We start from the raw sequence: 25,436 nt of genomic DNA, 5'->3' as shown, positions 1-25,436 counted from the left end.
AAGGAACTGCTCGACAGTTGTGTTATTTTGGCTGCACGACACAGGTGAAATCTCTAACCAGGCCCTCATACTTGGCGGGAGACGATATTCCCTACACATCTTTACGTGCTCACTGTTCACTCAAAACTGAAAAGAATGACATGGCACGATCGACAGGCATACTAGAGACACTGCCCAACACATCTGTGCAAAGCTTTACCGGATTTTCCCAGTGGTTTCCATTTCGCGGCCGATCTGAACTTATTTTCTGGAAACCCTCCTACAAACTGAAAAAATTCCTGTAAAAAAGTTACAGTATATTCTCTTCGCATTATGATTGATTCTGCCTCCTCCAGTTTCTTGTAGCAAGTTATTGCAGGTTTTCTTTCATTTAGAACAGTTCTTCATAATTATTAATTCTAAACATATAGATTATTAACTTAGCACTGATATTGTACTCGTAGAGATTATATGGCTGTAACACTAGATTGATAGATTGGTGGTGGTGGTGGTGGTCTTCAGTCCAAAGACTGGTTTGATGCAGTGCTCCATGCTACATACAGCAGATCTGCATGCCCTCAGGAAAAATTACAGCTGTAGATTCCTCTTGCTTCCAACCATTTGCAGTACCAGCAAAGCAAGGCCACTTTTGTTGATGTTAAAAGGCCAGATCAGTCAATTATCCGGACTGTTGCCACTGCAACTACTGAAAAGGCTGCTGCCCCTCTTCAGGAACCATGTGTTTGTCTCCCCTCTCAGTGGATACCCCTCCGTTGTGGTTGCACCTATGGTACAGCTGTTTGTATCGCTGAGGCACGCAAGCCTCCCCACGAATGCCAGGGTCCATGGTTTAGGAGGGGTGGGGGGGATTACCCACATACAGATCTCAAAACTAAATATACTCAAGTTTGGGAGTATTATTGAGAAAATCAAATTAGCTTTTTGTGTCTGTTACCATTTCCAGTCTTGATATCTGTACTCGAGAGCAATACTAGTTTTCCAGCCATAACCCTATATACACAATTCACTTGTAAATACTTCTGTCCCAGAAACCTCTAAAGTTATCTCTTTTTATGCTCCACTCATGAACCAGATTTGAACTGATTCTGGGATCCATATGTCACTCAATTCTCACTGTGTACACCACATTATTTTGTCAGGCTTCCCACCTTTAACCAGAACAACTCACCTCCTGAATGTTATGTGCTTTACAGATCCTAGAAAAGCCATGCTCATTTCCTGAAGTGCAAACATCTCGTACTATATCAAGACGTTCATCTTTCTGTATAAACTGTTACTACAGCTACTTAAGTTGCTGGCACGGTATCTCAGCGTGTTCGGTCAGAGGGCTGGCAACGCTCTGTAATAAAAAAACTGAGTGAACGGATCACCGAACAACCGGAACAAGTGTAATCGGACGTCCGCCACCAACAAAATTTCAACGAACAATATAGAACAAAATTAGATTGAAAAAAAAAGGGTTCTTTTGAGCACTATCACAGTCGTTCTAATCCATAATCAATGTCCCTTCCCTGAACATCGAAATATTTGAGAGGCCAGGCCAATATTTTATGTATGCCTATAGAATTCCTTCCCAACTCTCCAGACTCTCCTGTGGTTAGGCCTACCTGTTGGTATTTAGGAAATTCGCCTTCAAAAGTTTCATCCTTAGTTCCACTGCAGAACAATTCCCATTTCTTCTGGCACTTCCTCCAGAGATAGCTCCCTGCATCCATGAATTCCATCCAAGATTCTCTTATATTCCATGAATTATTGTAATACAGGGTGCGGCAGCGTTCATGGTAGGATATTAAAAACACACCATCAGGCAGGTAATTCATTTATTACCTCTTATGTCAATTAATAGTTAAAGCTATGCCATTTACCAGTGTGTAAGTCATTGTCCATTTATTTTTTGAGTATGCCTCCTGTCAAGTGATCCCCCCTCTGCACAACACATTCATCTAGGCGGCATTGGAAGCTTCCCATAACTTGGAGTAACATATTCCCTGGGACATTGCCGACTGCAGTTCTGATGTGATCCTTCAACACAGGAATGGTGGCCAGAATTTGCATGGATTTCTTGGGACAGACATTTCCTGGTATAGTAATTTCACGTTTTGGTGACATTTCCTGGCCACCTCCCTCACCTGACCTTTCATGTTCAGACTTTTTCCTTTGGGGCTACCTGAAGCAAGAAGTGTTCCGAACATGTTGTGCCACCATTCCTGAGTTGAAGGATCACATCAGAACCACAGGCAGTGGTGTGGTTGCCCCCCATTCATAGTCAGGTCTGGTGTCGCCTCATTGTCTCATATGGGTTGACATCAATGCTGCATTTGTCTTCTCTCACTTGTGATCAAGTCAGGGGTTTTATCACCACATTCTCATTCTTGTACTACACATTCCTAAATTTATATTGATCAGAAATAGTCTCCTTAACATAATTTCCAGTGATCCTTTGACAGTGTCGCCAGTTTTGTAACTTCCCTATGTAATCCTTTTGCGCTTGATTTTTGCATTAGAAAGATTGGTCACAAAAAATCCCCTTGCCATGCGCTCTATTACAGTTACTGCCTCTCTGGGCTGCACTTCTCTTATTTGATTGAAAGATTTTAGTCTGACTAGTGCTCAATGATATTGGCTATTTATCTGAGAGCTCTGGTCTCAAGAAAATTTCCAGTGACCACATGTCACAAGCATGAATGCCATGTGATATTTCTTACTCCGCAACAGGCACATGTATGAGAACGTAAATCCTCCAGTCTTGCCCTTTGTGATGAACATTTTTTAAATATTTACCTCTTAACTGCATCTACTAGGTGTCTTTCTTGCAATTTCATTCAGTTTATTTAAGTAGAAGATGTTCACAAAATTTTGACTAGTTTTTTTTGATTTGTTATCTACTCACACTGAAAGGCAGTGATGTTCACCATTCCATAGTCAATGATATAATGTCCTCCCTCCATCTTTTTCATCATCAACAAGTTTCTTCCCAATAGCTTTTAGTTAGTAAGATGTATTTCTGAGCATGTAAATACATACACTATGTGATCAAAAGTATATGGACACCCCCAAAAACATATGTTTTTCATATTAGGTGCATTGTGATGCCACCTACTGCCAGGTACTCCGTATCAGCGACCTCAGTAGTCATTAGACATTATGAGAGAGCAGAATCGGGCACTTCGCGGAACTCTTGGACTTCGAACGTGGTCAGGTGATTGAGTGTTGCTTGTGTCATATGTCTGTACACGAGATTTCAACACTCCTAAACATCCCTAGGTCCACTGTTTCCGATGTGATAGTGAAGGGACATGCACAGCACAAAAGCCCCCTGCGGGTCCGGGGATTAGAATAGGCCCGAGGTATTCCTGCCTGTCGTAAGAGGCGACTAAAAGGAGTCCATCCCCCTCACAGGGGTAGTTAGCGCCTGCGTCCGGAGACGGACGGTTCCACGACCTATAATTGTGGTCTTTTTGGTTTTTCACTTCTCGTTTCTTCCTTCCTTTGGTTGGTTCCTTTCTTTGTTCTTCTCCACCTCACTGTCTTCCTTACTCTTTCCCTTGACTTCTTCTCCTTGCCTTCTCATTTCCTTCTTCTCCTTGCCTTCTCTGGTCTCCGCCTCGGCGTTTGAGACAGTCTGTCCTCTTTCTCCCTCTCTCTCTTCTTTTTCCTCTTCTTCCTTCATCCCTGTGCGTACCTGAAGGCCGACCCACGCGTTCGCACGCGTAGCCGGTGACGGGGTAACGCGTAATTCCCCGCCCTGGGTAGACATGTAAGGCACGCGCGTACCCCCTGGTAAAGGCCAGGCCCGGGGAGGGGTGATTGCCTGAGCTGATACCTTCTGACCATGCCGATTGGTCCCTCCGTCTGTTTCTCGGGAGGTGTGACCTGAGGTGTAAACATTCACCTAAGGCGGGAGTGCCCTCTGAGAGGGTCCCCACAAGGAAGGAGCGCGCCATCGGAGACGCTGGCAATCACGGGGGATTCCTCCGCAATGGATTTCACTCCATCTCTCTCGACTTCTGCCCAAAAACGGAAACGTGACCAGCCACCAGTGACAAAAGTACTACCGCCTGCCCCACAGTTCCTCGTTGTTTCTCGATCTGAGGACGGAAAGGATTTTTCCTCTGTCAACCCTTTCGTTATCCAGAAGGGCGTAGATGCCATAGCCGGATCTGTCAAATCTTGTACCAGGTTGCGTAACGGTACATTATTACTAGAAACTGAGAGCGCCTTTCAGGCACAAAAACTGCTTCGGGCCACACTCCTGTACACGTTCCCTGTCCGGGTGGAGGCCCACCGAACCTTGAATTCGTCTCGTGGTGTAGTCTATACTAGCTTCCTCGACGGATTGACTGACGAGGAGATTCAATCTTTCCTCGCTGAGCAGGGCGTGACGGCTGTCCATAGAGTCATGAAAAAGGTCAACAATGACCTTGTACCGACCCGGACACTTTTCTTGACCTTCGATAGTGTTAAGCTGCCATCGCGCATCAAGGCGGGCTACGAGGTTATTTCTGTTCGCCCCTATGTCCCGACACCTACGCGCTGCTACCGATGTCAGCATTTCAATCACACTCGACAGTCTTGTTCCAATGCGGCTAAATGTGTCACTTGTGGCAGGGATGCCCATGAGGGTGACTATCCACCTCCGTCTCCTTGTTGTGTGAACTGTCAGGGTGACCATGCCGCATCCTCCCGCGACTGTCCTGTCTATAAGGAAGAACGCTGTATCCAAGAAATTCGGGTCAAAGAGAAAGTGTCCACCTCGGCTGCTCGCAAGCTATTGGCTAGTAGGAAGCCCACGCTGCTCCCAGTGGGGAAATACAGTACTGTCCTCGCCTCTCCTCGGACTACCCGGGAGGTGGCAACCCAGACATGCGATCTGACCTTCAGCACCACGGTCGTCCATTCGGCCAGTGCTAAGATCGCGCGGTCGACGTCTCCTCTTCCTCCCATCACCCCACAGACACCAGCCCCTTCATCAGCTTCTGCTAAGTCGAAGATCCCGAAGTCAGATGCACGGGCCTTCAAGAAGGAACCATCCCGTGCAGTCTTCCTACGTACCTCGACCTCCCAGCCTTCGACCGGTACTTCCATCAAACGTCCTTCCAAGAAGGCTCATAGGAAGCACAGTTCTCCTTCTCCGCCACGGCGCATTTCTTCTCCTGCGCCACCCAGCGGTTGCCGCCCCAGGCCGTCATCCGTTTCGCCTGGCCGCACCGCTGGTAGCCGAACATCTGGCCGTTCACCGATGGAGGAAGCTCCCCCTCCCGGCCATCCTCCCAAGATGGCCGATGAACCTATAGACCCAATGGACGATGACTGTCCGCCTACTGATAGCGGCGGCAGTGCTCGCTCGAAGCCAGGCCCTCATCGGCCTTCGAGGTGACCCCTTCTTTCATCTTCCTTTTCTTACGATGGCACTTATTCACTGGAATATTCGCAGCATTCGCTCCAACCGAGAGGACTTGAAGTTGCTGCTCCGCTTGCACCGTCCGCTCGTCGTAGCCCTCCAGGAAACGAAGCTACGCCCATGCGATCAAATTGCCTTGGCACACTACACCTCTGTGCGTTTTGACCTACCCCCTGTGGTAGGTATCCCAGCTCATGGAGGGGTTATGTTGCTGGTCCGGGATGATATTTACTACGATCCCATCACGTTGCACACCGACCTGCAGGCAGTTGCCATCCGCATTACTCTCCCCACTTTTACATTTTCCATTTGTACCGTTACACTCCATCGTCATCTACCGTTACCAGGGCAGACATGATGCAACTTATTGCTCAGCTACCTGCACCATTTTTGTTAACTGGAGACTTCAATGCCCACCATCCCCTTTGGGGGATGCATCCTGCCCGAGGGGCTCCCTGTTAGCAGACCTTTTCAACCAGCTCAATCTTGTCTGCCTCAATACTGGCGCCCCTACTTTTCTTTCGGACACATCTCACACCTATTCCCATTTAGACCTCTCTATATGTACTCCCCAACTTGCACGCCGGTTTGAGTGGTATGCCCTTTCTGATACATATTCGAGCGACCACTTCCCGTGTGTTATCCATCTCCTGCAGCATACCCCCTCTCCGTGCTCCTCTACTTGGACCATCTCCAAGGCCGACTGGGGGCTCTTCTCTTCTAGGGCGACCTTTCAGGATCAAACCTTCACAAGCTGCGATCGTCAGGTCGCACACCTCACGGAAGTCATTCTCGCTGCTGCTGAATATTCCATCCCTCACCCTACTTCTTCTCCACGTCGCGTACCGGTCCCCTGGTGGTCCGCAGCATGTAGAGATGCTTTACGTGCTCGTCGACGTGCTTTACGCACCTTTAAACGCCACCCTACAGTGGCGAATTGTATTAATTATAAACGATTACGTGCTCAGTGTCGTCGTATTATTAAAGAAAGCAAGAAAGCCAGCTGGGCTGCTTTCACAAGCACCTTCAACAGTTTTACTCCTTCTTCTGTTGTCTGGGGTAGCCTGCGCCGGCTATCTGGCTCTAAGGTCCACTCACCAGTTTCTGGCTTGAAGGTCGCGAATGACGTCCTTGTGGCCCCTGAGGCTGTCTCCCATGCCTTTGGCCGCTTTTTCGCAGAGGTTTGGAGCTCCGCTTATTACCACCCTGCCTTCCTCCCCCGCAAACAGTCAGAGGAGGCTAGGCCACCTAACTTCCGCTCCTCGAATCGTGAAAGTTATAATGCCCCATTCATCATGCAGGAACTCGAAAACGCACTTGGCCGATCACGGTCCTCCGCTCCAGGGCCTGATTCTATTCATATTCAGATGCTGAAGAACCTTTCTCCTGCGGTAAAGGTTTTCTTCTTCGTACATACAATCGCATCTGGATTGAGGTGACTTGTTCCCGCATGCTGGCGCGAGTCTATTGTTGTCCCGATTCCTAAGCCGGGGAAGGACAAGCACTTGCCTTCCAGTTACCGACCTATCTCGCTTACCAGCTGTGTCTGTAAAGTGATGGAGCGAATGGTTAACTCCCGATTGGTTTGGCTGCTCGAGTCTCGACGCCTACATACCAATGTACAAAGTGGATTTCGTAGGCGCCGCTCTGCTGTTGACCATCTGGTTACCTTGTCGACCTTCATTATGAATAACTTCTTGCGGAAGCGCCCGACCGCGGCTGTGTTCTATGATTTGGAGAAGGCTTACGACACCTGTTGGAGGGCGGGCATTCTCGGCACCATGCATACATGGGGCCTTCGCGGTCGCCTCCCTCTTTTTATTCGTTCCTTTTTAATGGATCGACAGTTCAGGGTACGTGTGGGTTCTGTCCTGTCAGACACCTTTCGCCAGGAGAATGGGGTGCCACAGGGCTCAGTTTTGAGCGTCGCTCTCTTCGCCATCGCGATCAATCCAATAATGGATTGCCTCCCAGCTCATGTATCAGGCTCCCTTTTCGTGGACGATTTTACCATCTATTGCAGCGCGCAGTGTACACGTGTCCTGGAGCGCTGTCTTCAGTGTTCTCTTGATCGTCTTTACTCCTGGAGTGTCGCCAATGGCTTCCGTTTTTCTGCCGAGAAGACGGTCTGTATTAACTTCTGGCGCTACAAAGAGTTTCTCCCACCGTCCTTACGACTCGGTCCCGTTGCTCTCCCAATCGTGGAGACAACCAAATTTTTAGGCCTTACATTTGACAGGAAACTTAGCTGGTCTCCACATGTGTCATATTTGGCCGCCCGTTGTACCCGTTCTTTAAATGTCCTCCGTGTTCTCAGTGGTATGTCGTGGGGAGCGGATCGAACCGTCCTACTTCGTCTATATCGGTCGATCGTCCGCTCCAAGCTGGATTATGGGAGCTTCGTATACTCCTCTGCACGGCCATCCATCTTACGCCGCCTAAACTCCATACAACATCGGGGTTTACGACTTGCGATCGGAGCATTTTATACTAGTCCCGTAGAGAGTCTTCATGCTGGCGCTGGCGAATTGCCACTCACCTACCGGCGCGATATACTGCTTTGTCGGTATGCCTGTCGGCTACTGTCAATGCCTGACCATCCGTCTTATCGTTCCTTTTTTGACGACTCTCTCGACCGTCAATACGGGTTGTATGTCTCTGCCCTGCTACCCCCTGGAGCTTGCTTTCGTCGCCTCCTTCAACACCTTAATTTTTCACTCCCTGCAACCTTTCGAGTGGGTGAGAGCCACACGCCACCTTGGCTCCAGGCTCAGGTCCGCGTTCACCTTGACCTCAGCTCGCTCCCAAACGAGGTTACCCCCGGTTCGGTCTACCACTCCCGTTTTGTGGAACTTCATTCGAAGTTCATCAATATGACTTTCATTTATACAGATGGCTCTAAGACCAATGACGGGGTCGGGTGTTCTTTTATTGTCGGGGCACAAAGTTTCAAATACCGGCTCCATGGCCATTGTTCGGTCTTCACAGCTGAGCTCTTTGCCCTCTACCGGATACGCGACGCCAGCTGCAGCGTGATGTCACAGGAAGCACACCTTACAAGGGCGTACTGAATTCAGAATGCCAGAAGGATGACATGACCATGAGAGAAAGGTGCAGTAGTTGTGAATAGCTTAAGGAAGTTTTACAGTGATCAGCATCATTGTAGTGCTAGGGACACTTGGCGGGCACATACCTAATACAGAATGCCATGGGATGGCTGGCACCATGGGAGACAGCTGCAAGGGGTGCAGACAAAAGAGGAAATGCCTGAAGTCGAATACCACTGCAAGAAACAGCCCCAGCGGGTGTGGATGGCATAGCGGGCACTATCTAGGCATGAATATGCAACCCAGTCAGCAAAGTGACCAGTCTCACGAAACACTAGATGAAGATGCTGAGTTACAGTGTCTGGCAGTACACCCAATTCTACGAGATGCCTGTAAATCACTGGGAAAGTCTTGTAAATTATTCACACTTATTTACTCTCGAGGAAATTTATTGTGCTTTCCCTTTTTAATAAAAAGAATTAAAAAGCTTGTGCTTTCACTTTGATCCTGCCTGAAGCAAGCATCTAATGAATTTACTGTATTTCTCTTGGCTCCAGTAGAACCTTTAGGTGCGTTGGCAGTTTTGTACTAGTCGTACCTCTTTTGGCTTGGCATTTGTGCTGAAATCTCTTCAATCTCAAAAGCACTTGTATATTCTTCTGTCAGCAACATTACATTCTTCCAGACCACTTATGCAACTCATGTCAATAACAACCAAATCGATCTGTATTGCTAGCCCCGAAGACAAGAGAACCCAACGTCAATTTTATAATTTGCTAAAAGACTGACAACCAGTGGAATTCAAGCTAACACAAGGGAATGCAAAGCAAACACAATCTGTGGCATTTTCACTTGTGTTCACTTCAGTGCAAAAGAGCTTTAGACCAGATGGGACAATGAGGTCATGAGGGATAGGAAAGATCCAATGTGATCAGTACTCTTGTTAGTAAATTGCAAAGGAAGGAAAGGGAGCTTTGTCACAGATTTAAGCAAAGTTGAGGTCTTGGTGACACAAAAGCTGAATGGGGGAAAATGAGCTTTAGAAGAGCAATGTGAGGAGCTGTCAGTGCCAACTAATCGTCCAGAAGACTTGAGAGATATTGGTCTTACATAAAGTGGATCAAGATCATATGTTCACTCACTCACAAAGGGACCACATGGAAACTGGATTTTGTACCTTTGTTTTTGCATTTATGGTATGTGGAGTTCATAAATCAAATATCAGTTAGCAAAAGCAGTTTGATGCAGGTCTCAAAAATTCTTAAAAAAATTGGCTCTGAAGTTTGAAACTTACCAACAATCATTAATATGCAAAAGCAAGGTTGATTTTTCTTGACAGGTCATGCGGATGTGTGGTAGAATGCTTGCCTATCACATATGTGCCATGGATTCAATTCTCATTCCTGGCAAAATTTTCAACTAAGGTTCCACGAACATTTCCCTAAAATGTAAAATGTGTAAGGATGAAAAAGAATTTACTAATTTGTAATTTTTTTTATTCAATCTTATATAAAGACTCAGTAATTAAGGATTTATATTTGCAATGAAAACTGGATTTTTCTGTTGTGTGATATAGAATTAGAAATAAAAACCACATACATTTTTCATAAAAAAAGGCAATTTAATATCTGTTAATTAGCCTATATTTGGAGAATTTTATATTTAAATGACGTAGGTATTCAAACTAACGGGAAAGGGGGGGGGGAGTAATGAGTGAAATGAGACTCAGAGCAGTGGTTATTAGTCTTGAACACTACTGATTTGTTTCCATCTTTACATATTTTAAACTTCGTGAAATTGTCAATAGAACATGCACCTCTATTTAAAAATTTGTGTTGGCCAGTAATCTAATCTAAAAACCCCAACATGGCAAGTGAGCCTTCTGCCACAAAGCCAAGTGGCCTGTCAAGAAAACTTGACCTTGCTTTAGCTTATTAATCATGGTTGGAAAACTTCAAAGTCAATTTCCTGGAGAATTTTTTTAGAGTTGCATTGAATTGTTTTGGGAGATTAATATTTGAGTTCTGAACTTCACATAACACAAATATAAAAAATTACAAATATCCGATTGTCATGCGGTCCACTTGTCAGAGACAATACTGACATGAGAATGGAGGGTGGCTGATAGGAGGTTAAAATATCGGATACAGTCTTCCAAAATTCTTTTACTGCATGTTCACAAGTTCATAAAACTTTAGTTTCACTCAGTCACTGTATGGATCCCAAAATGCCAGATATTGAGACAAATGATTGCAGGATAAAAAATCAACTGTAATCACTCAACAGTAGAAAGATACCTTGATCTAATGTGGTAAATGTAAGATTCTGCACAAATGGTGCAGAAGAACCCTCCTCTCCTCCTAACAAAAAATTTATCATAGGACATAGAGCAATGAGGTGTATCAAGTTATTGGGAAAAAAGTGCAAGACATGACCAGAACGGCCTAAAGTGAAATGACCACATGGAACTAGCTGTAGGAAAAACAGATGCCAGACTGAGATTCACTGGAAGAACCTTAAAGAAATGTAATTCATCCATGAAAGAAGTGATTGAAAACACTTGCTCAGCCAATTTTTGAGTATTGGCTGACAGTTTAAGATCACCAGATTGGATTAGTAGAAGAGAGAGAGGAATCAATTGAAGTCTGGCATATTTTGTCATGAATTTGTTTACTGAGTGTGAGATAATTACAGCACACAACAAACTACAGTGGCATACTTTTCAAGAGAAGTGTTTTGCATTATGGAGAGGTTTGCTGTTAACATTCCACGGGAAGTGTGGTCCAAGAAGAGTTACTCAACGAATTTCTTCTTCTCTCATACATTTCTCTAAGTGTCCTCGACAAGAAATTAAAACTCTTACGGAGGCTTACCGACAGTCATACTTTGTCTGCACCATCCACAGTTGGAACTGTGGTGTGGGAAATTGTATTGATACCAGAACCTTTTTAAGGTGATGAGGTGTAGATATACAAATTTTCTGACAAATTTAAAATATGTGGTATACTTGAACTTTAATGCAGAACCTTGAATTTTGCACACAGTGCTTTTACCTAACGAGTGATCCAGACAAGATTAATTTCCCTGCGGAATAAAGATTGATTCTGTGAATGAAGATTGACTGATTGACTGACTGTTAAATGACAAATGAGACTGGATATATGAGGGCCCTGCTGACAAGTGATTAGCATGCAAGCTGTCTGTGTTGATCTTAGGCTCTGAGATTCAGAAGCACTAAGACTGCTGTGGGTTTAGCTCAATACAAGATTAAGTACTAGTTTTTCCACAGCCTTCAAGCCATGACAGGCTAGTGTATCGTGCATAGAGTGGTTGCAGATGCTAATGCCATGTGCAGATTCATGGCATTGTGTTATTTCAGCCTAAGTGAACATACGTTGAGAGTAGTTGTGGAGGGAAGGAACTCTGACAATGGCTTCGGGCTATGAGGCAAACCGCTCACTTCTACATCTGTACCTTACTACAGCAAATTGGGCTACACTGACAATTAAATGACCTTAGAAATCCATTTGTCTTATGCCTACAGTTAAGAAATTACAGACTTTTAAAATCCAAATATAGGTATGTGGAATTGGAAGGAATGTTAAATAAGATCAAATGGGATATAATAAGTTTATCAGGATTGTGGCAAAAAATTAAAAGTGAACATAATTGAAGTCAAGACATGTGTCTTATTATAGAGAAACAAATCCCACTACAAGATTATGATGGAAGATTTTAATTAATGCAGATGTAGGACGAAAACAAACTGAAAAAAATTCTCCGTTGGGAAACTACAGATGCTGCTGCTGATGTTGTCTTCAGTCCAAAGACTAGTTTGATGCAGCTCTCCATGCTACTCTATCCTGTGCAAGCCTCTTCATCTCCGAATAACTACTGCAACCTACATCCCTCTGAATTTGCTTACTATATTAATCTCTTGATCTCCCTCTATGATTTTTATCTCCCGTGCTTCCCTCCAATACTAATTTGGTGATCCCTTGATGCCTCAGAATGTGTCCTACCAACTGATCCCTTCTTTTAGTCAAGTTGTACCACAAATTTCTCTTCTCCCCAATTCTATTCAGTACCTCCACATTAGTTATGTGATCTACCTATCTAATCTTCAGCATTCTTCTGTAGCACCACATTTCATAAGCTTCTATTCTCTTCTTGTCTAAACTGTTCATCATCCGTGTTACACTTCCATACATGGCTACACTCATACAAATACTTTCAGGAATGACTTCCTGCACTTAAATCTAAACTCGATGTTAGCAAGTTTCTCTTCTTCAGAAAAGCTTTTCTTGCCATTGCCGTCTACAGTTTATGTCCTCCCTAATTCGACCATCATCAGTTATTTTGCTTCCCAAATAGCAAAACTAATGTACTACTTGAAGTGCCTTATTTCCTAATCTGATCCCCTCAGCTTCACCTGATTTAATTCGTCTACATTCCATTACTATTGTTTTGCTTTTGTGGATTTCGTCTTATATCCTCCTTTCAAGATATTGTCCATTCTGTTCAACCGCTATTCCAAGTCCTTTGCTGTCTCTTGACAGAATTACAATGTCATCAGCAATCTTCGAAGTTTTTATTTCTTCTCCCTGGGACTTTAATTCCTACTCCGAGTTTTTCTTTTGTTTCCTTTACTGCTTGCTCAATATACAGATTGAATAACATTGGGGATAGGCTGCAACCCAGTCTCGCTCCCTTCTCAACAACTGCTTCCCTTCCATGCTCGTTGACTTTTATATCTGCCATCTGGTTTCTGTACAAATTATAAATAGCCTTTTGCTAACTTTATTTACCCCTCCTGCCTCTAGAATTTGAAAGAGACTATTCCAGTCAACATTATCTCGAAGTCTACAAATGCTATAAACATAGGTTTCCCTTTAGGGTAAATATTGCCCCCTATGTTCCTACATTTCTCTGGAATCCAAACTGATCTTCCCCAAGGTCATCTTCTATCAGTTTTTCCATACTTCTGTAAATGATGTGTGTTAGTATTTTGCAGCTGTGACATATTAAACCGATAGTTTGGTAATTTTCTCACCTGTCAGCACCTGCTTTCCTGGGAATTTGGATTATTATTTTGTTCTTGAAGTCTGAGGATACTTCGCCTGTCTAATACATCTTGCTCACCAGATGCAAGAGTTTTGTCATGGCTGGCTCTCCCAAGGCTATCAGAAGCTCTAACAAAATGTTGTATACTCCCCGGGCCTTGTTTTGACTTACGTCATTCAGTGCTTCATCAAATTCTTCACACAGTATCATCCCTTCTCATCTTCCTCTACACCCTCTTCCATTTCCATAACATTGCCCACAAGTACATCTCCCTTGTGTAGCCCCTCTATATACTCCTTCCACCTTTCTGCTTTCCCTTCTTTGCTTATGACTGGTTTTCCATCTGAGCTCTTGAGATTCATACAGGTGGTTCTTTCTCCTCCAAAGGTCTCTTTAATTTTCCTGTAGGCATTATCTATCTTACCGCTGGTGACATATGCTTCTACATCCTTACATTTGTCCTCTAGCCATTCCTGCTTTGCCATTTTGCACTTCTTGTCAATATCATTTTTTAGACATTTATATCCTTTTTCACATACTTCATTTATTGCATTTTTATATTTTCTTCTTTCCTCAGTTAAATTCAGTATCTCTTGTGTTACCCAATGATTTCTTCTAGTCCTTGTCTACAGATATAATAACAGAAATGCCGTGTCATACATTAGCAGATATGCCTAGAACAACAAAATTTATGTCCTTAACAAATTCTTGCAGAAGAAAACAAAATAAAATACAACTATTAGTGACAATGACTATATTTTTCTAACAAAGATACTGTACAGGCTGTTAAATGCTAAATCAATTTTGTACAGCTGGTGATCATAGAGTCCGTTGTAAGATGCAGAGTAAAAGTGTATACAGAGCTAAAAGAAACAAACTAGGCTCTAAACTTATCAGGCAAGAAGTAAGAACTGTAGGAAGTGAAAATAAAGTGAAAATTTATTTTAAAAAATAAGATATACAGGGTGTATATGCCGCAGGACAACCAGGAAATCTGGGTAGAATTCCAGGAATTTTTCGCTGTTTTTCTTTTTAATTAAATTTTTGTTATTTTGACTGGTAAGAACTGATACTCTAAGGAAGAATTATACTTTAGCCCACTACAACAGAATAATACTGCAGAAATAAAACATGAACGAGAGAATAACAGCAAAATAAAAATGTAGTTGCTAAGAAATTGCACCATTCACAACAACAAAACACAATGCACATGCAATTGTCTACCAACAGCAAAATGTGTCAAAGACTATGCAATACTTCGTAACAACAAACTGTTGTCAGTGCGTCTTTCTCTTGGGCCTCATTTTGATTAACATGGCATCACAACTGTTTACATAACTGTAATGGTCACGGAAAAAATATTGCGAATGGTGGTGGTTTGAGAAGTACTGCTTTCGAAGTAAATTTCCTTTTACGCAAGGTGAATTATTTGGTGTGTGAGAATGTGTGATGAATTTCTTAAATCAGTGAGCATTAGACTATTAGTCAGTTCTTAACACTGAGAACCAGCCACTTGAAGAATTTCAGCTCCAGAAGGCCAGTCATTTATGTCATTATTTAAAATTTTACAGGCTCATTTGTGTTACTCTTAAAGAGTAACACATGTTGAAGAAGACAAAGTTTTGACATTAGTTTTTAATATTTATTTTAGTTTTTTCGCAGATTAAAAATCATACAATAACGATGGCTTAAAGTATAACTAGCCTTAAAAAATATATGAAGTGAGTTCTTGAGCAATTTCACACCTAATTGACTTTTCTATGGAAAAGTCGAAGTGCTCAATGAAACATATATTCAGGCAGGTAGCCCATGAAATGTTGGGTGCTCAGCAGTGAATTTATAACCACACTTGTGAGAAATATTCAGCTGCTGCAAGTTAAGCTGTGCTCTTAGGATCCTGCGTAACCACACCCTTGGAGGAGAGGGGGGTCTTGTAGCTGTGCTGTTTGTATATTAATTTAAATCGTTAACTTTTCCTGTTTGTGTGTTCATGCTACCTAACAGTGATATTACTGTTGATTAATTACATCATGTGTCCTATGCTCTGAATAACTGCTGTCATTAGCTGGAAAAATCAAGTGACACGAGCTATGATAGGCTAACAAAAGTGCATCATAATCTTGATTTCAGTGCTTCAGAAGGAATCATGCTGTGTTTGGTGGACACTCTGTTTATTCTTTTATAATACGAAAATATGCAGTTTAAATGTTGCCGTGCATCAAAGATCTTTCCAAAACACATTTCATTTCCGAAAGTGCCAGGTAGTTCTAAGCTGGTGTATAAAACTCATGCCATTCACAGGTGTGATAAGTTTTACAGATGCAAGGCTGTTACTTAACATGAAAAAAAAGTACTTTCACCATACTGACATTGTAGTATATAGTGTAATTTTTTTTCCTGTCTGTATATACACCCTGGTTACATTAGACTGAATTAAGTAACAAGTTTAGCGTCATAGAAAACGTGGGTTGTGGGGGGTGAAGAAAGAGGTAAAATTACTTATCAAGTAGCAAAAGATGTTAAAGATATAAAGAAAGCAAAAGCAATATCAACAGTGCAACATATCAAAGCAATGAGGTAGGTGCAGTGTTTCTTGATTTCCAAAAGCATTTGACGCAGTACACACCTATGCTCATTGTCAAAAGTATAGTCATACGGGGCATCACATGAGATTTGTGACTGGATTGAGGATTTCTTGGTAGAGAAGAGTGTTTCAGACGAGCAATAATAGGAACACAATACAAAATGCTGACTTAAACAAAAGTATTTGTAAGTGCCTTGTAGAGCATTTGATACATTACATGAAAATTAAGTAAGTGAAACAACTGAAAATGATAAATAATATGAAGAAAACAAAATGCCAGAAGTATTTGAGATGGTGCTGCCCACTGTCGAGTGTTTACTGCGAAATATTGCAGCCCGGCTATTGCTAGCCAGTTTCTTGTTAGTCATTGAAGCCTTTGTTACACGCCATTGAATATTTAGGTTTAGACCTTGCCTAATGTATGTTTGTGATTTGGATTGCTCTCTGGATTGTTGTACATACTTAAGATGACTTTGCTATGCTATGTGCTTGGTATGGTTATTCAATCACTTCGTGGTCTCCACTGTCATTTACCTCCAGAACTGCCTGTTTCCTCCATGTTACTACCAGAGCAAGTTATCATTAACTATGTTCTACCTATGTGGAGAAGGATAGAAGACTAACCATCTTGAGTTTATAAAGAGATGTGGAACAAATGGTTTAAGCAAAAAGAAAAAAAAGGACAAGGTAAAAAGGTTAAAAGAAAAAACACGAATTTTATAAATAAAGGAAAAAATTGAAAAAAAACTAAAAAAACTATGAAACTTAGTCAAAATGACAGACACATGATAGTGTGTAACTAGAGCAGTGAGAGACAGATCCAGACAGAGAATTTATGTTTATGTAGAACATATTTAAGATGTACAAAATGATTTCAGGTTGAGATAGTTCAAGTAATGTCATTGTGAAGTGTGATTACACTGAACAATAATACAGCACGTACAGTGTTGTGCTGCTACCTGTTGCACCAACATGAAGATATACATAAATGCCAAGATTCTCTTTAGACCTACTGAGTCATCAATTAAGAACAAATATATTGATATAAGTCATAACAGTAGTAAAGTAAGTCAGAAATCTTCAAACTGTTCAACAGTAGCTTTCTGTTTTCTGACTACACTACTACAGATGATATGGATTATTGACTGTGTCTGAGGAAACCATCCAGCCTTTCAAGAAGAATAGCCCTTGAGCTGAAAAGAAGTTGTGATGGAGAAAGGAAAAAGACTGCCAAATTGACTCCCACAGTCCTGTGACACAAGAGGATTGACTGAAATTTCTGGCATATGTCTTTGTCTCTTGCTCATGAGAGATTAGTTACCACTTTTTGAATTGGTGAGTGCTTCCACAACCAATGATTGTGTGTTTATTGAAATCAAATTATCCAGTTGCTAATAATGTTGCAGTTTTGTTAACTGATTGAGATTCAGTAAAAAGTTGTTCTCAAGAGTGATGAGTATTTTACTCCAGCTGGCAATGACATGTCATCTGAATTTAAACATTTTATTGTGTGCCCTTGCTGTCCTTGCATAGACACTCAACTCACTTGAGATTCACCTGTAATTAAGCTGAAATCGATTGTATGTTTAAAACTACAAAATAACTGGCAACTGGTGCATTTGATTTCGGTATATATATGTCTTTAAGGGAAAAACATTTCACACTTATTATCATTCGATACAAGATTGTAGCCTTCAAGAAAAGACAAACACATTAGGAGATGTCTAAAAGTAAGGTGGATGTATTTGTTGGGCTTCATCTTTTCTCTCCCAATCATGATTAATTTGCCAGTAAATATTGTGCCTGGGCATGTGCCTAGTAATGCCATCACAAGAATTACATCATAGATACTGGTTGGAGGGAGACAGCCACTGAGTTGTATTTCCTTGATTTCCTCCCTATGTGGCTTTGCCTGTCAGATGGAAAGCAATCATCCAAAGTGGATGGAATCATCCAAAGTGGATGGTCCGTGGATCACGAAATGTGTTAGTGCTGGTGAATAGTGACACAGTAATTATTTTGTACAAAACATTCACAGTGCAGTAACTATGCCCACTGCTAACTGGATACATATTTCTGTCAGTTTCTTCACGATATGTAATGTATGCCTCTATCATGAGAAATATATTGCTTGTTTATAGAACTTTGTGTACTGATATACTTGTGGATTTTTTTTTAAAAAAAACCTGTTCTTTATAACATGTTTTGTTCTACCATTACTACCAGCATATAGGACGGTGAATTTGGGTGTTGAGTACTGGATAATTTTAAGAACAGATTATGATGTGCACTGTACTTTCAAACTTCTTAACCATACTCTTTTCAAATTATTGTTGTTAATAAACCTTCTGTTTCATGTCAGTGTAAAGTCATTACCATTTCTAAAAACAATAATTCTCTTATATGCTCATTTTCTAGCAAACATATACTGCTTTTATCTTTTCAAATTTAAAATATTTCCATGTTTGAAACTATTGATGTTTCTTTTACAGATGGCGTGTAGTGTAACAAACCCTGCAATATTTTCAGATATCTGTATGTACTGGAATGTGTCAGACTATTGCAAGAGTCAAAGGCTAAGAAGTGGTGTACTTGCTAATGACACTCTCCATATAACAGCTGTGGCAAGCTTAAATCACACAACTTCTGTATATTCTTGTTTTTACTTCCCTGTGCATAAAGTAAAAACCATGAACAGTGATGTGTTAAATCCCTCGTGCAGTGCTGTGAGACATTTGAAATGTGACACATATTGTAACAATACTGTGATTAATAATATGATAACTGTAAATGAAGAAATTGCAGATGTTGCTGGTCTTTACCAGTTTTGGCTGTTTTTCCTCCTCATGATTTTGAGTTGGGTCGGCATGGCAGTTGTAGTAAGTGTTGGAGATGCCATATGCTTTGGAATGCTGGGTAAGTTTTGATATGTTTGTAATTGAATAGAAAGTTTAAAAGAAAAGCTTTTAGTATTTATAAAATCTGTTGTAGATTTTCAGTCCAGGTCAAGCTTCCGCATAAATGCAGTGAGCCACATTATTTTTCTATTTATGTTATTCATATTACTTTTTTGCAAATGTGTGATTATCTTTCACTGAATTTTGTAATTGTTCTTAGAAGAAGTCAATTGTTTTGGTTTTCTTTTTAATTAAAAGTACTGGTAATGGTTCTTCACCCTAATCGACTATTCTCCTGGAGTATTGCTCAATCTTAATTCTTGTAGAAAATTAGTGAAATAGATATTAGTGTCAGTAGCATTGAGAAACAGTGGAAATTGTTAAAATTGAACAAAACGCCAGGGCCCCATGGAATTCCTATCTGATTCTGTAACCAGTTCGCAGCTGAGAGTTGGTGCTTGTATTGTTAACTGTAATCTATTGTGGATCCCTTGAGCAGGAGAAAGGACGTAGTAGTTGGAAGAAAGCTTAGGCCACAGCAATCTACAAAAAGGGTAGCAGAAGTGATTCACAAAACTACCATCCAATGTCTCTGACATCCATTTGTTGTAGAATCTTAGAACATATTCTGAGATTAAACAGAATCAGGTGTCTTGAATGAACAGAACTACGTCCACCACGTCAACCATTGTGGATTTTGAAAACATAGATCATGTGAAACCCAATTTTCACTTTTCTCACTTGACATCCTGAAAGCAACGGATCAAAGCAATGAAGTAGGTGCAGTGTTTCTTGATTTCCAAAAAGCATTTTACGCAGTACACACCTATGCTTATTGTCAGCAGTACAGTCATACGGGGCATCACATGAAATGTGTGACTGGATTGAGGATTTCTTGGTAGGGATGATGCAGCATGTTGTCTTGGATGGAATGCCATCATCAGACATAGGAGTAATTTCGGGTGTGCCCCAAGGAAGCGTGTTGGGTCCCTTGCTATTCTTGTTGTATATTAATGACCTTGGGGACAAAATTGTTAGTAGCCTCAGACTTGACCCAGATGATGCAGTTATTTACAACAAAATGTGGTCTGAACGAAGCTGCTCAAATATTTAGTCAGACACCAATAATATTTCAGAGCAGTGCAGTGACCAGCGGCTTGCTTTAAATGTTCATAAAATTAAAATTGTCCACTTCACAAAACAAAACAAATATAGTATCTTATTAATATAATATTAGTGAGTCACAATTGGAATATGTAAACGCGTATAAATACTAGGGTGTAATACTTAGTAGGGACATGAGATGGAGCAATCATATAGGCTCAGTCATGGCTAAAGCAGGTAGCAGACTTTGGTTTATTGGTAGAATACTAGGAAAATACAACCAGTCTATAAAGGAAACTGCTTACAAACCATTCTTGCAACCCATCCTAGAATACTGTGTGTGTGTGTGTGTGTGTGTGTGTGTGTGTGTGTGTGTGTGTTTGACCTGTACCAAATAGGATTGGCAGTGGATATTGAACATGTACAGGGAAGGGCTGCATGAATGGGGTTTGTTTACCTGCAGGAGGGTGTCACTGAGATGTTGATTGAGCTGAATTGGCAGACTCTAAAGATAGACAGAAGTTATTCCAGGAAAGTGTTGTAACAGAAGTTCAAGAACAACCTTTAAATAATGACTTTAGGAATATACCACAACCTGCTATGTATTGGTCCCAGAGGGATCGTGAGGATAAGATTAGATTAATTTCAGCACGCACAGAGGGCATTTAAACAATCATTTTTCCCATACTCCATATGTTAATGGAACAAGGACATACTCTAATAACTGGTGCGTTGTGACATACCCTTTGCCATAGCCTTCACAGTGGTTTACAGAGTATAGATGTAGACATCGTTTCTGCAAACATAAATTTTTTCTCCTACCCCATAGTCTTACTCATCTATGGCAGTGCAGAATTTTCTTGTTAAATCTGGGTGCCCAAGAACATTAGATTCAGTGAGTGCTTCTGTACTGGTATTGAACTAATTAAAATACTTAGGAGACTTCTGCTGTGCTACTTTCTTTTTTAACAGGTTAGCTGCAGTTACACTGTTTAATGCTTGCTCTTTTACTAATTACCCACAACATTGTAGTCAGCCTAGGAAAGATTTTAGTTCTTTGTCGGTTCTGTAAATTTCATTATTGCCTCAATTTGAGTTTGATTAGAATGGATTTGTCAACTATTAACATATGACACAAAATGTTTATTCTCCTCTTTTGAATCTTATGTTTAAGAAGTTAATAGTTATGATACTGCAATGCATGCATGTCTGAAGGAACAGGAGGAACAGGCACTGTAGTGATTACAGCTATTATGAAATACATAATGTGTACGTAGTTGTGAATATAGACAACCTTCAGCTGTATAGTGGAATGATGACGTTGAAAATTTGTGCTGGACCGGCGCTTGAACCTGGGTGCTACTTTCTTTTTTAACAGGTTAGCTGCAGTTACACTGTTTAATGCTTGCTCTTTTACTAATTACCCACATTTCAAGGCCAGACCCAAATTTCCATATGTCATCATCCAAATGTCTGTAAGACAACCACTTGTGACAAAGGCTTAAAGTCTCTATCCGGCACAAATTTACAATGTTGTTGTTCGATTATGCAGCTGAAGATGGTCCATATTCACAATTGTGAATATGTTTCAAGTAACAGCTCTACTCGCTGCAATACAGTATTTATATGCCGGTACCGGGCAAACAACTATCAATTAAAATGTCTCCCTGTATAGGGATAAACGTAATGAATGTATGAGTACAGGTTGTGTAGACACATGGACAATGACATATGGAAGTTTGTGTCTGGCTCGGATAGCCAAAGCAGTTAAGGCAGTTGCTTGTGACAAACGGTAAATCTGGGTTTGAGTCTGGTCCGGCACAAATTTGCGATATTGTCTTTCCATTACACAGGTGAAGGTTGTTGATACAACTGTGAATAAATTTCATGTAGTTAATAGCTGTGTTGTTCTCTAAGAATTGGCTCATCCCTATGGGATAGTTCTCAGTTATTACTTCAGATTCACAATATGTAAAATAACTTTTCCAGAAGCTCTTTTTCCGAAGAATTGATCTATAGCACTTGTAAACTGAGACATAAATACTTTCACCGAACCTTATGGGCACAACAAATGCATATGTAGTGGAAAAAATACGGAAGGTGACTCCACTGACAAAACATTTTGTGTGGTACTCATGAAAAGATGTGGTGTCAAAAGAAATTAAGGCATTCCTTCGTGTTATGAAAAAGGCTTTGAATTTGGAGACAGAATAATATGACTATTTTACTGAAAATTGCCTGGACCAAGCTCTATTTTTCAAATCGATTTTGGCGGCACAATGGATAGCACACTGGACTCGCATTTGGAATTATGGTTAAAATCTGTGTCTGCAGGTTTTCCGTGATTTCCCTGAAGAGCTTCAGGCCAATGCCAAGATGGTTCCTTTGAAATGGCATGGCACCCTTTCTCATCCTTGAAACAATCTGATTTTGTGCTCTATCTCTAATGACCTCACTGTCCTTCCTTCCATTCTTCAAGGATATTTTCTCTCATCTCCAACTTTTCTGCATATTGTGGAAGTTTCATTTAGTTTCTCCTATTGCAGCTCAAGAGAGAGGTGTACTAGAAAGGATGAAGTGAATAATTGCTAATAAATGTAAAATATTTTATGTACCCGGAAGAAATATGGCTATAGATGAGAGCACAGTTGGTTTTGGAGGTGGGATTTGGTCAAGTATTATAACTTAAAGAAGCCTGCAAAGTGTGGCCATTGAATTTTTTTTGCCTCTGTGGTTTAGAAAATGATTACATGTTTCCTCACATTCCATATTATGGCAAGGCAATGACTGACAGCCATTTGATTTGCCATTTACTGTTTCAGTAGTGATTCATTTGGCACAAGATCTGCAAGCATACACAGCTGATACAGATTTTCACATTTACACTGAATGGTTCCACACTAAGCCTAAATTTGCTCAAGAACAACATAAAATGAAACTGCATACAGCAGGGACTGTTAAGAGATCTAGAAAAGGTTTCCACCAGATCTCTAGAAGCAGTAGCTCCAGCAATATCATCTGTTGTTTCTGCCAATTTAATATACAAATTTTGTGTGTGTGTGTGTGTGTGTGTGTGTGTGTGTGTGTGTGTGTGTGTGTCCACAACAAGAAGTTAGTGTCTATGTGGAGTACATTCTTTGGTCCTGAGACACAGTTGAGCACGGGTATAGAAAGAAGCAGAAACCTACAGTTTAAAAGTTTATATGAAGAGGCGACAGAACTCTCCAGTATTGTGCGTGTTACAGATTTACAAAGAGGTCATATGAATGGTGGACAAAATTACTCGTCTGGCTTGTTGAAATTGTAGTTGTAAACAGATACATCCTGCAACAGATAAGAAGGAGAAAGGAGAGAAGATGCAGTGACTTCTTTCCTGTAGGAGAATTATCACATTGCTTATGGGCACTGTTAGGAATAAAATTACAGGAAGAGAGGAAGGTCATCCTCTTCTGATGCTGAAGAGAGGCTGAATGGGGAAAATGCATTTTATAATGCAAAACAGAAAGAAATCTACAAAAGATTGTATGGTCTACATCAAAAGAAATGAAAAAGGTGGGAGGGAAGAAACTACACTACTGTTTGGAAAAAGCGAAACACCAAGACCGAGAGATGTAATCACAGTGAAATTTATTCCAGTGATTAGGGACATGACACTACACAAATGGTTAGCATTACAGACCTGTACATCCTCTGTAACTGTGGGAATTCAGTACACTGTAGCATCATCACGTACTGCTGTCAGAGCCACTAGATCATATCATGGAATCAAAGAGCGTCTGGTGAATACTCTGCCATGTGATTTGTAGGTGCACCCCCTTTCTTTCATTAATACATCTCCATCATGTTCATTATTCCAGTACTGAATGAATCTGGCAGTGTAAGCTACTTCATTACCTCTGAGAGATCATATTATGTTTTTGTGATTTTGCTTTTCTTTACCATTACAACAGGTACTTGTGATTCTTTCCTTCTGTCTAACCTGTTATCTTGTACTCCTCTCATGACCTATAAAATATTGCCTCTCTTGACAAGCAATTTTGCATTCTGCATGTGGGTAGTTCTTCCCTAAAAGTTGCTGCCAAATCTAAGCCTTTCTCTCATTTTGTCACCTCTCATAACAAGTGGGCAGTTGCACGAGTAATGGAATGACAGTCAGTATTATTTTTGCACGTTAAGGATAAAAAAGGCCAAGCATCATCATAAAAGATGAAAGTTTTTGTTGTATTTTCTACATAAACAGAGAAATATGATTTTCTTATCGTAACAGTTAATGTTCCACTCATATAATGAGACTTCTGTAAAACATAAAGTTCTGGTAATGGAATGATATAATTCAGATATGCTTATTTTTTTCATTTATAATACACTAATTTAGGTCACATATTTCCTATAAAAATTCACAAAAATTCTGTTATGGAGAGGAATAAATGGGAAACAAGATGATATAGAAGATAAATGCATTAAACAAATATTTTATTAATGAAATTTCAAAAAAAATCTCTGGCAATGGAATGACATTTAATAGTAATGGTATGACACTTCACTTGAAAATTTCCAGTTTCCTTCTGCATTATTGTTGCATGGGAAAAATGGTACCACACCACATTCTGAGTTACATTTAAACAGTCATGTTGATAAAACAACTGAAATAAATGTTGAGCACTTACCCACTTGTGTCCAACAAGCTTTTTACATACAGTCACTGGCAGTCTAGTAATAAGAATTTCCAGTAAATAACATTCATCTATGTACATCTAAATATTGAGATAATTATGAATATAATAGAGGGAAACATTCCACGTGGGAAAAATATATCTAAAAACAAAGATGATGTGACTTACCAAATGAAAGCGCTGGCAGGTCGATAGACACACAAACATACACACAAAATTCAAGCTTTCGCAACCAACGGTTGCTTCATCAGGAAAGAGGGAAGGAGAGGGAAAGACGAAAGGATGTGGGTTTTAAGGGAGAGGGTAAGGAGTCATCCCAATCCCGGGAGTGGAAAGACTCACCTTAGGGGGGGAAAAAAGGACAGGTATACACTCGCGCACACACACACATATCCATCCGCACATACACAGACATAAGCAGACATTTGTAAAGGCAAAGAGTTTGGGCAGAGATGTCAGTCGAGGCGGAAGTACAGAGGCAAAGATGTTGAAAGACAGGTGGGTATGAGCGGCGGCAAATTGAAATTAGAAATTAGCGGAGATTGAGGCCTGGCGGATAACGAGAAGAGAGGATATACTGAAGGGCAAGTTCCCATCTCCGGAGTTCTGACAGGTTGGTGTTAGTGGGAAGTATCCAGATTGGGATGACTCCTTACCCTCTCCCTT

At 41.0% G+C, this 25,436-nt stretch overlaps 1 protein-coding gene across 2 annotated transcripts in view; it reads left to right on the top strand.

Annotated features, from left to right (window-relative positions):
* LOC126187547 (major facilitator superfamily domain-containing protein 6) overlaps positions 1 to 25,436 on the top strand; it is a 143,214-nt gene that overhangs the window by 5,551 nt on the left and 112,227 nt on the right. For both annotated transcript variants that reach the window (XM_049928697.1, XM_049928698.1), the window contains exon 3: positions 18,589 to 19,012. In XM_049928697.1, coding sequence (XP_049784654.1) covers positions 18,589 to 19,012 — 424 coding nt within the window. The remainder of the gene's footprint in view (positions 1 to 18,588; positions 19,013 to 25,436) is intronic.

This window comes from Schistocerca cancellata, chromosome 5 (assembly GCF_023864275.1).
Source record: "Schistocerca cancellata isolate TAMUIC-IGC-003103 chromosome 5, iqSchCanc2.1, whole genome shotgun sequence".
In the NCBI taxonomy this organism is placed as follows: Eukaryota; Metazoa; Arthropoda; class Insecta; order Orthoptera; family Acrididae; genus Schistocerca; species Schistocerca cancellata.
The sequence above is the reverse complement of the archived record's forward strand: the minus strand, read 5'-3'. Positions and strand labels throughout refer to the sequence as shown.